This window comes from Saccopteryx leptura, chromosome 3, assembly GCF_036850995.1.
Source record: "Saccopteryx leptura isolate mSacLep1 chromosome 3, mSacLep1_pri_phased_curated, whole genome shotgun sequence".
Lineage (NCBI taxonomy): Eukaryota > Metazoa > Chordata > Mammalia > Chiroptera > Emballonuridae > Saccopteryx > Saccopteryx leptura.
In genome coordinates this window covers 161,735,501-161,748,011 of record NC_089505.1, presented here as the reverse complement: position 1 = coordinate 161,748,011, position 12,511 = coordinate 161,735,501, and the positions used below count along the sequence as shown (strand labels likewise).

At 38.6% G+C, this 12,511-nt stretch overlaps 1 protein-coding gene across 1 annotated transcript in view; it reads right to left on the bottom strand.

The window, feature by feature from the left end:
- CLCA4 (chloride channel accessory 4) overlaps positions 1-12,511 on the bottom strand; it is a 38,749-nt gene extending 26,238 nt beyond the window's left edge. Inside the window, exons 1-3 of the mRNA XM_066376715.1 lie at positions 12,301-12,511; positions 3,561-3,701; positions 2,864-3,011 (exon numbers count right to left, since the gene is read on the bottom strand). Of these exons, the coding sequence (XP_066232812.1) occupies positions 2,864-3,011; positions 3,561-3,701; positions 12,301-12,459 (448 nt within the window). The 5' untranslated portion in view covers positions 12,460-12,511. The remainder of the gene's footprint in view (positions 1-2,863; positions 3,012-3,560; positions 3,702-12,300) is intronic.

The following is a 12,511-nucleotide window of genomic DNA, read 5'->3' as shown; positions in this document are numbered from 1 at the left end:
ATGAGATCTTAAAATAGGAAGAAAATGTCAGTACTATGCAAAACTCATGTTTCTTCTTTAAGTCCTTACTATTCCAAATGTGTTCCTTGACCCAGTAGTGTCAGCATTACCTGGGAGATAACAACAAATGCACAATCTTAGGTCTACTCTAAACCTCCTGCATCAGAATCGAATCCCTAAATTATTCCTTCACACATTAAACTTGAAAAACACTGGTCCATGACTTCCTAGGCATATGGAGTCAGATGAGCAATTGTAGGATTATATATAACCTTTGGTATAGAAGGAAAAAACCCTCATATCAGTTAAATTCCTCATATCATAGGAATTTGTTTAATTTTAAGAAAATTTAGTATGGCGCCTGTGGCTCCCTTTTTACAGTGGTCCACTCTTAGACTTGCTTTATGCTCAGCTCGTGGTAGGTTGTCCTGCTTTTCATACCCACCTTAGTTAGTTAAGAAAGTAGATTTCAGGTCTTCACACACACACACACACACACACACACACACACACACACTCACACACACACACACACACACACACACGTGCGCACGCTTGAGATGATATGGAGTTGGTTTGACTGTAGTAATCATTTTACTATTCAGTAAGAATAGCAAATCATCATCTTGCACATCTTAAAGGTATACAACTTTTATTGCCAAAAAAGCAGCCCCTCTGACTTAGAATTCCATTTCCATCTATATCATTGTCTCAGTTCCCACTAACCAGATTCTCATTTGTAATAGCATTTCGCTCTGTGTGTGTGTGTGTATGTGTGTGTGTGTACTTTTAATATCTACTGTGATGGCAGTTTTCAGCCAAACTGAGCTACTATCAAGATGGTTCAAATGATCTTTCCAGGTGCCTATTATTATTGTTATCATTTTTATTACAAATTGCATACATTTGAAGACTCTTTTCTTAACCTTATTTTTCAAGAGCCATGTTGTTTTTAGAACATTATTTTTCAAAATGTGAGTTTTTCACAAACACATGTATCATATTATAGGAGAAACTCCTGTCTAACCATGGCATAAGGACTGTCAATTATGGAATGAGGCTGAAGTGGGGGCATAGGGAAAGAACAAGAGCTCAGATAGGAATGCTGACTTGAAAAATTGGAGAAAATCCTCCTCATCTAATAAGGTAGGTGAAGGTGGGCATGAGTTTGGAAGTAGAGAAGAAGAAGGTAGGGGTTCTATTCTCCCAGTCAAGGCATCTATTGATTAATGGGATTGAAAAAGTGGCTAGAGATCTTGAGAAAAATGATAAAAGTTTTAGAACAGCTACTGGGGCATAGTAAAGGGAATTGAGAAGAGGCAAGTTCAACATTGCTGAGTAGCTTTGAGGGCTCATTAAGATTGAAAAAGGTGTTTTTGTAATGATATCCATTCATTTTGTAAATTTATTTCACAATCTTGGAAACATTAGAAGCTAAAGGAAACCGGCTGCAAATGCAGGAGAGAGCACTTGGCAAATGGAATGAAACATAAAAATAAGAGTGGTAAGGGAATTGAGCTATTTATACTTTGCTGGACCTGCCAGGTAGAGAAAAAGTTATAGCTAGAAGGGAGCAAAAGATTAAAGGTGCTTAGTAGACCAAACATGATCAGACTAAGGTACAGGAGAGAGTTAAGTCTGAAATGGGATGAGATGGTGGAACTTTCAAGACCAGGGTGGGAAGCAGGTTCAGGTAATGATGAAAACCAGGCTTAACTGAATGTTTGACAGAAACTTAATGAGTGCCCACTGAAGGGACAATGGAAGAAGAGAAAGTGATCTTGGGGTATGAGGATTCAGGAATGTTTTTCTTGTGTGAAATAATATGCCTTAGTTCATTTAAACCAATAATCTTAACTTTTAGCTTGAACTAGATGAAATTGCTCTTTTTTAATAGGTAAAAATACTCACTAATATACAAGCACATTTAGTTCAACCAAATAAGTTGAATAATAATCTCAGCAACTACAGGCCATGAGTGTTTTCTCTTGGCCAGGAACGGTCATCGTGATGCGTGAAAAGCTCTTTTCAGCTTTTCACGCATCTGCCTTCTATCTAGACGGCATATGTGTAATATCTATCTAGCTGTGGAAAAGTAGAAAATTAAAATTTTTTATTTTAACAGAGAGAGAGACAGAGAGAGGGACAGATAGGGACAGACAGACAGGAAGGGAGAGATGAGAAGCATCCACTTTTTGTTGTGGCTCTTTGTTGCTGCTCTTTAGTTGTTCATTGATTAATTTCTCATATGTACTTTGACCAGGGGGCTATAATAGAGCAAGTGACTCCTTGCTCTAGCCAGAGACCTTGGGCTCACACCAGCGACCTTTGGGTTCAATCCAGCGATCATGGAGTCATGTCTATGATTTCACGCTCAAGCCAGTGACCCTGCGCTCAAGCTGGTGAGCTTGCACTCAAGCACGATGAGCCCATTGCTCAAGCCAGCAACCTCAGGATTTTGAACCTGGGTCCTCTGAGTCCCAGTATGATTCTCTATCCACTGCACCACCATCTGGTCAGGCTGGAAAATTAAGATTTGAAAAGTATACCTTAAGAAAAAGATTAATTATTGTTGCCCTATGTTCAAATTTCTGTAGATACTCTACTGAGTACAGTTACATGGATTATGTTATTTAATATTTACAACAATTCTATAAAGTAGGAACTCCTCTATTCATAATTTCACAGGAAATAAACACAGAGAGGCTTGCTCATTGTCCAATGAAACACAGAGCTGGTAAGTAAGGGAGTCAGGATTTGAACCTATAGAGACAGTTCTTGGCTCGAAGGCTTGTATACTTAACTTGGGTACAGAGCGGCTTATTGGGATCATTGCAAAATATATGTTAACTGAAATTCCTACCTGTTGGTCCATATTCATTTTGTTTTTTTCCAAGTATGAAGTCAGGGGTGAAATGAATGTATTCTCCTCTTCCTTTACAGGGTTTAAACTGCTTAGTGTATGGTTCATCTCTACCTTGTAGGGCAGGTAATGTAACTATAACGTCAGCCTGAGAATATTTAAAAAGATTTTTAAAACATCAGAAATAGAAATGCTAGCATTTAGTCTAAAAACTTCTGAAACGGTCAATTTGCAACACAATGGAGGAACATCAGAAAATGTAATATTTTAAGAGAAGTTTTTTGGTCTGGGTTGGTTGGCTCAGTGGTAGAGCATCTGCCTGGCATGTGGATGTCCTGAGTTTGATTCCCACTCATTGCACACAGGAGAAGTGACTATCTGCTTTTCCACCCTTCCCCCTCTCACTTCTTTCACTTCTTTCTCTCTACCTTTCTTGTCCCCTCTCGCAGTCATGGCTCAATTAGAACAAGTTGGCTCTGGGAGCTTAGGATAGCTTCATGGCCTCGCCTCAGGTGCTAAAATAACTCAGTTGATGAGCAACAGAGCAACAGCCCCAGATGGGCAGAGCATTGCGCAGTAGGGGGCCTGATGAGTGGATCCTGGTTGGGGCACATGTGGGAGTCTGTCTCTCTGTCTCCATGCTTCTCACTTAAGAAATATATATATATGAGAGAAAGAAAAGTTTTTTGATTCTTACATGTTTGTAGCTTTCGAGTTTTGGCCTCTTGTACTGAGGGTTTTCCTTCCAATTCTCGGGAATTAATATTGATACAGTTTTGAAAAATAGTCTTTTTTCTGTGGCTTCAAACAGGTAAGTAGATGCTGTAGTCACCATGTCCTGTTAGAAAAGGAAAAAATATGTGAGGATGGCCAAGTGACAGTGAACTAAATGGGCATAGGTTAATCACAGGCATTTCTGGATTAAGAATAGATAGAAGCCCTGGCCGGTTGGCTCAGCGGTAGAGCGTCGGCCTGGTGTGCGGGGGACCCAGGTTCGATTCCCGGCCAGGGCACTTAGGAGAGGCGCCCATTTGCTTCTCCACTCCCCCTCCTTCCTCTCTGTCTCTCTCTTCCCCTCCCGCAGCCAAGGTTCCATTGGAGCAAAGATGGCCTGGGCGCTGGGGATGGCTCCTTGGCCTCTGCCCCAGGCGCTACAGTGGCTCTGGTCGTGGCAGAGCGACGCCCCGGAGGGGCAGAGCATCGCCCCCTGGTGGGCAGAGTGTCGTGCCCGGTGGATCCCGGTCAGGCACATGCCGGAGTCTGTCTGACTGTCTCTCCCCGTTTCCAGCTTCAGAAAAGAAGAAGAAGAAAAAAAAAAAAGAATGGATAGAAAAAGCAACTGATTAGTGAGCAGAGTCTCTGCCTCCAAATTCCCACTCTGCCACCATTCAGTCCAAAATTATAACTTAATCCTGTACATTTAAAGGTTTGGTTTTTTTTTTGTATTTTTCTGAAGCTGGAAACGGGGAGAAACAGACAGACTCCCGCATGCACCCGACCGGGATCCACCCGGCACGCCCACCAGGGGTGCTGCTCTGCCCACCAGGGGGCGATGCTCTGCCCCTCCGGGGCGTCACTCTGCCGCGACCAGAGCCACTCTAGCGCGACCAGAGCCACTCTAGCGCCTGGGGCAGAGGCCAAGGAGCCATCCCCAACGCCGGGGCCATCTTTGCTCCAACGGAGCCTTGGCTGCGGGAGGGGAAGAGAGAGACAGAGAGGAAGGAGGGGGGGGTGGAGAAGCAAATGGGCGCCTCTCCTAAGTGCCCTGGCCGGGAATCGAACCCGGGTCCCCCGCACGCCAGGCCGATGCTCCACCGCTGAGCCAACCGGCCAGGGCCACATTTAAAGGTTTTGAGTCTTCCATAATTCTTCTTCAAAAAGCAAATGCTTCTATTTTGTGTTAACAGATTGTATAACATGATAAAGAGCATAGACTTTAGAGTCATCTCCTTGGTTCCAATGTTGGCACTAGCACTTTCTTAGTGATAGATCTTGGCCACTTTACATAATGCTCTCAAGAGATTAGTTTTCTCATTTCTTAGGTGGACTATTACTACCTATCAAGGCTGTCATAAACATGAATTGAGTTATAAAGTACTCTACACGTAGACAGTGATAAACCTGGTGGATGAGGAAGCAGCATTACTGTTTATAAGTCTAATAGAGAACAGCCTTAGTTGATACAAGCTTAGAGCAGTTTGTAGGCATGTGTCATAGAGAGGTTTTCCATTATGCAACCATTCCTCCAGTAGAAGCAGCTGGGATGGATTGGAGCCTGGAGGTGGGGTGATGAAAATTTATAGTAGAGGTAGACCTTTTTAATCACAGTCAGAATTTGTTACTCTGCTATCAAGCTGAAAATAATGCCATCCTATAATGTTCAGTATCCTGAACCTAAAAATACAATGATTGATAAGAGAAACAGATGTATACAAAGACATTATGGTAATCTAATCTGCATGATCAAACCCACTGAGTAATTGGAGATCCTGGGTGCTAGATGATGATGTCAACCTCTTCATCTTGCTTGCAACATACCAGTCTAGATTGCTGTTTTCTTCAAGGCAGGTTCTCATTCTCCATGACATTCCTAAACTAGCAGAAGCCCAAATAGAGCTGTCCTGCTTCAGGAATTTCACAGCTCTTTTCTGTTCTGTTGAAGACAGGCAGGTGTGATGACTTATATGCACTGAAGAGAACAGAAAACTGATTGGGTTTAGAACCATGAATTCAGAGATCTAAAGACCCAGAGGACAATCTGGAAGTCAGGAAAAGGGTTTTGAAGAGCTCCCAAGGTAGGTTGGAGGTTATTTCCTTACTGGCCTAAAGCGATGAAAGAATTCTCTACTTGTTCCCTAAGAATACCTCCCCTTTCTTTTTGTTTTGAGATATTCAGGTCTCAACAGGTTGTTACCTTTGCTTGAAGTGATGGCTCTCTGTGTCTATGAGATAAAAATATATGATATATATGGTGGTTGAACTCACCAAGCATAAAAGGGAGAGGACTGAAATAAATAAAATCAGAAATGAAAGAAGAAATATTACAACTGATGCCACAGAAATACAAAGGATTATAAGAGAATATTATGAACAATTACATGCCAACAATTTGAATGACCTAGAAGAAATTTAAAAAAAAATTCTAGAAATATATAACGTATCAAGACTGAATCATGAAGACATAAAATATGAACAGGCCAATTATTAGTAAGGATATTAAATCAGTGATCAACACCTCCTATCCCCTCAAAACCCTGACCCCCCAAAAAACTGTCCAGAATCTGACAGCTTTACTGGTGAATTATACCAAACATTCAAAGAAGAATTAATACCAACTCTTCTCAAAATATTCCAAAATAAAAGAAGAATGAATGCTTTCAAATTTATTTTATGAAGCCAGTATTATTCTGAAAACAAAACCAGACAAGGATGCCACAAGAAAAAGAAAATTACAAGCCAATATTCCTAATGAATATACATGAAAAAATTCTCAAAAAACTATTAACAAACTGAATTCAACAATACATTAAAATGATCATACACCAGTGGTAGTCAACCTAGTCCCTACCGCCCATTAGTAGGTGTTCCAGTTTTCATGGTGGGTGGTAATGGAGCAACCAAAGTATAAATAAAAAGATAGATTTAACTATAATAAGATGTTTTATAAAGATTTATTCTGTCAAACAGCAAAAATCTGACATAAAGTACTTGGTAAGTAATTATTATTATATGCTTTAACTTGCTGTAACTCTGCTTTGTAAATTTTATAAAGTAAAGTTACTTCCCTACTTTATAAATCACCATTACTGTGGAACCAGTGGGTGGTTAGAAAATGTTCCTACTAACAGAGATACAAAAGTGGGCAGTAGGTATAAAAAGGTTGACTACCCCTGTCATACACCATGATCAAGTGGGATTTATTTCGGGGATGCAAGGATGGTTCAACATTTGCAAATCAATCAACATCATTAACAATACAAAGGATAAAAATTATATGATCATCTCAATAGATGCAAAAAAAGCATTTGACAAAATTCAACACCTATTTATGATAAAACTATCAGGAAAATGGGTATAGAAAGAACATAACTCAACACAATAAAGGCCATATATAAAAAACTCACATTTAACATCATACTCAATGGTAAAAAAAAATTAAAGCTTTTCCTTTATGATCAGGAGCAAGACAAAGATGCCCATTCTTTCCACTTTTATTCAACCCAATATTGGAATCCCTAGCCAGTGTAATTAGGCCAGAAAAAGAAATAAAATGCTTCCAGATCAGAATGGCAAAGTAAAACTGTCACTATCTGGAGATGGCATGACATTATGTATGAAAATCCTAAATAATCCACCAAAAAGAACTGTCAGAACTCATAAATGAATTCAGTAAAGTTGCAGGATGCAAAATCAATATAAAACATATGTTGCATTTCTGTACACTAATAATGAACTATCAGAAAGAGAAATTAAGATAACAATCCTATTTACAATTACATCAGAAAGAATAAAATGTCTAGGAATAATTTTAACCAAGAGGTGAAATTTCTGTACACTTAAAACAAGAAGACATTAATGAAAGAAACCTAAGAAGATAGAAATAAATGGAATGATATTTCATGATCATAGTTTAGAAAAATCAATATTGTTAAATACTAGCCAAGACAATTGTTCATACTAGCCAAGACAATCTACAGATTCAGTGCAATCCTTATCAAAAAGCCAATTGTATTTTGCACAGAAATAGGAGAAACAATCCTAAAATTTGTATGAAACCACAAAAGATCTTGAATAGCCCAACCATTCTTGAGAAAGAAGAACAAAGCTGGAGGCATAACACTCCCTGATTTTGAACTATGCTACAGAACAGTAGTAATCAAAAGAGTATAGTATTGCCATAAAAACAGATATATAGTTCAATGGAACAGAATCGAAAGTTCAGAAATAAACCCACGCATAAGTCATCAATTAATTTATGACAAAAGAGTTAAGAATATACCATTAAGCAAAGACTATCTCTTCAATAAACGGTGTTGGGAAAACCAGACGGTCCCATGTGAAAGAATGATGCTGGACCACTATCTTACACTATGTAAAAAACAAAACAAAACAAAACAAAACAAAACTAATTCAAAATGCATTAAAGACTTGAACATAAGACCTGAAACCATAAAACTCCCAGAAGAAAACATAAGCTCCCTGACATTGATCTTGGCAAAATTTTTTTGATACCAAAGCAAAAGCAATAGCAAAAAACAAACAAAAATTTCCCAAACAATCTAATTAAAAAATGGTCTGAGAATTGAAAAGACATTTTTCCAAAGAAGACAAACAAATAGCCAACCGATATATTAAAAATGGGGTGCTCAATATCACTAATTATCAGGGAAATGCAAAGCAGGACCACAAAGAGATATTGCCTCACACCCATTATAATATTATATATGTGTAAAAAATAAGAATAATAAGTATTGACAAGGATATGCGGAAAGGGATTGGTGGGAATGTACATTGGAGAAGCCACTGTGGAAAACAGTATGGAGGTTTCTTTAAAAACTAAAAATAAAACTAGCATTTGATACAGCAATTCTACTACTGGGTATTTACTCAAAGAAAATGAAAACACTATTTCAAAAAGATATATGTGTCCCTGTGTTTACTGCAGCATTATTTACAATGACTAAAACATGAAAGCACCCTGTCTATGGATAGATGAATGGATAAAGAAGATGCAGTATATATAAAGAGTGGAATATTACTGAGCTGCAAAAAGAAGGAAATTATGCCTTTTCTGACAAGATAATGGACCTCGAGGGCATTATGCTAAGTAAAATAAGTTAGACAGAGAAGGAACAATGACAAACAATTTCATTTATATGTGAAATCAAAAAAATAAAGAGAAGAAAAACACAAAAACGGAACTCATAGATACAGAGAGCAAGTTGGTGGTTTCCAGAGCTTTAGGGTGGGGGGGTCCACTAAGTGGGTGAAGGCAGTCAAGACGTACAAACTTCTAGTTATAAAATAAATAAGTTATGGTGATATAATGTACGGCATGGTGACTATAGTTAATACAATTTGTATATTTGAAAGTTGCTGAAATTAAAAGTTCTTATAAGTAAAACAATTTTGTAACTGTGATATAGTGATGGATGTTAACTAGATTTATTTTGGTGGTTGTTTTGTAATATATATATATAGATATCAAGTCATTATATTGTATAGATAAAACTAATATCATATGTTAATTATATTTCAAAAAATTTTTTGAAAGAGTGAGAGAGAGGAAGAGAGAGAGGGTGAGAAGTATCAACTTGTAGTTGTTTTCCTTTTAGTTGTACATTGAGCTTCTTGTACATGCCTTGACTGGGACCATGCCAGTGTCTCCTTGCTCAAGCCAGTGACCCTTGGGCTTTTTCATGCCAGCGACCTTTGGGCTCAAGGCAGCAACCTCCTTCTGATGAGCCCATGTTCAGAGCCATCAACCTCAAGGTTTCAAACTGGTGACGTCAGCATTCTGTGTGGAGGCTTTATCCACTATGCTTCCACTGGTCAGCCTTAAAAACTTAAAAAAGGTATATATAGTAGCTTGAACTCTGGTACCAATTTGAAAAGTGCGGTGATGGTGTACAGTTGTGTGGGTTGTGTATTGTATAAGTCTAAGAAATTTCATTTACTTTCGTGTCTCTATGGCCCTTTGGACATCCTAGGGTAGTGGTGTGTTCTCAGGTTATAAAGGTTTTGTTTTTTTTTAAGATGTTATTTATTCATTATAGAGAAGGGAGAGAGAGAGAGAGAGAGAGAGAAGGGGGGAGGAGCAGGAAGCATCAACTCCCATATATGCCTTGACCAGGCAAGCCCAGGGTTTTGAACCGGCAACCTCAGTGTTTCCAGGTTGATGCTTTATCCACTGTGCCACCACAGGTCAGGCTTTATAAAGGTTTTTTGTAGACCCTATTATCAGATAACTGTCATCTTCTGGAGCCTAGTAGGTTGGCTAATAATTGTTTCCACAGGCTTTTCAAGCTATATATTCATTCTAAATTGTTTCTCAGAATTCTTGTAATATTCTAGTTGCATCAGAGCAGGTTGAGATATCAATGTTTTCAAAGTACTCTCAAACTAGAAAGACACGTGAATATAGAAATAAGGAAAGCTGACAATTGACATCTTAGGGTACAAATTACGAATTAATTTATCATAAAGTTTATTGTGATCAGATAGTATCTCAGAAATAAAGTAATATCCACACATTGGTTCACCAGTTACAAAACAACAACAACAACAACAACTGATTTTTGTCATCTTATACAAGCCAGAACTCAAACTCTGGTTTGTAAGTGAGTCTTCAAAGCCCATGTGCTGATTCTCCACTCTGATTGTGTTACTCAGCAAACCTTTGAAAAATCTTTTAATTTCTTCCAATCCCAGTTTTCTCTTCTTTATAATGTGGATGATAGTATTTTACACAGTTGTCCGATATAAAAAATACAAGCACTTTGAAGAAGCTGAGAGATTGTCAAGGAACATTGTATAATCTAGGAATTTCTAATAACAATTGAATTTTTACTTGTAGTTTCAGTAGAAGACTATTTTAGCAATTTTTTTTACCCCTATAAATAATTCTTCCAAACGCCGATATCTAAGGTTCAGTAGTATTTGAATCTGACTGTCCCTGGACACTAAGAGGCCATCATTTGGAATCAGCTATATTAACTGCTATCCAAGCCTGTACTCTTTAGTAAAGGGATCTTTATCTTCCCCTGGAATTCAAAAGGTATCAGTAAGTGAACATCACTATGCTGCAAGAGTTTATACAGAATGAGTGATAAATGGAAGCCACAGATTTATCTGCTCACAACTCAAGTCATGCCTATCTATCTGCTTCTGATGAATAACAACACCCATACAGAAGGCTAAAACAGTACGCATTAGGGCGAGGTAGTTGAGGAATTGAATATGAGGAATTAGATGTTAATGTCAGGGACAGGACACAAATTTACAGGGCTGCAAAACCAATCTCTTTGTTATAAAGAATGTTACAGCTGAAAGAAACTTTAAAAATACATCTTGATTCAGTTCTGGTGCCTTTCTCTTCACCGCCTGCACTACCTAATGAACTCTTTTGTTCTCATGGCTTTAAATCTCATCTACACACTGATGATGTCCCAATTTTCTTCTCCACCCAGATTTTCCTCCTGAATTCTGATTCCTATCTCCATCTATGAGGGTATCTAATAAGCATCACAAATTCAAAAATGTCCTAAACTAACACCTGATATTTCAGCTTCCAAATAATCACTTCAGTCTTCCCCTTCCCAGTTGATGATAATTCCATCTTTCCAAGTGCAAAGGTCAAAACCCTTGAAGTCTTTTTGACTCCTATCTCTTCCTCCTACTTTTGCCTATTCCACATACATATAAACTTTCAACAAATTTGTATTATAGCTTCAGGATATGTTCAGAATCTCATCACTTTCATGATCTCTACCAAAATATTCCTGTTCCTAGTCACCATTACTTCTTATCTTCAACAGCTTCCTACCTGGTCTCCTTCTATACCTCTGTGCTGTGCAGAGTTTATATGGGATTAGTGAGAAATGAAAGCCCTCTACAGTTTCCTGGACACTGCAGTCAGTGGGATCCTAGATAATGCATGAAAGAGCACATTACTCCACTCCACTGCTCAGAACCCTCCCGTGAACTCCTATTCCACTCAGACTAAAAGCTCAAGTCTTTCCACTGGTGTGGGTCCTGCTACCTCTACAACTTCAGCTCTTTCACCCTTCCTCTTGCTCCTTTCCACTTGTTTCATTGGTCCCAACAAGCATGCTATCATCTCCATGTTGCTGCTTCCTCTATTCCCTTCCCCAAATCCTCAATGGGCTCTTCCCTCACTCATCTCAGGTCTCTGCTTAGATGTCACATCAATGCTGAGGCTTTCTCTGACTACCCTACAGGAAGAGTAACCCATGTTCTCTCCTTACGCCAGCCACACCAACACAGTCTACCCACCTTTGCTGATTTATTTTACCCCATAACAACTTACTACCAACTGTCCTCTATACAGGTACACGTTTTTATTACCTGTATCTGAAAAGAATGTACACTGCACGAGGGAAGGCACTCTTTTACTTACTGTTGTCCTGCTATAAGCAGGCATTAATTGTTTAAATACCAGAGAAGTCCAACTGCTCATTTACAGAAGAAGAAACTGAGAATCTAGAAGGCCATGCCTTGTCTTGGGTCTTGTGTTGAGACAAGGGGAAGTCCCGTTTCCAGCCTCTGTCTGATTTCTCCTGGAGAGTCTGGCACTGACCTCCTTGCACTATGCTGCTTTTCAACTTTCTGGAGCGTTCAGAAGTTTCCACAATAATTATTAACAACTAAATTTTTTTCTTCTCTTTAATTCAAACAGAAAAAATCTCATTTCTTACCTTTATTTTTTCAATTAGTGTTTCATTGTCTGGCACATCTGGGTTTATAGCAATAATCAAGTCTTCATAGCCATTGCTATTCAGTCGAACAAGAGAAGTGTTGGACTCTTGTAGCAAGTATAGGACTAAGAGGAAAACAAAACTTTTGAATAGCACCATTGTTCCTCTTGACTTGTTCTTGGCCTCAGTGTTGCTTTGTTTAAGAGGGTTG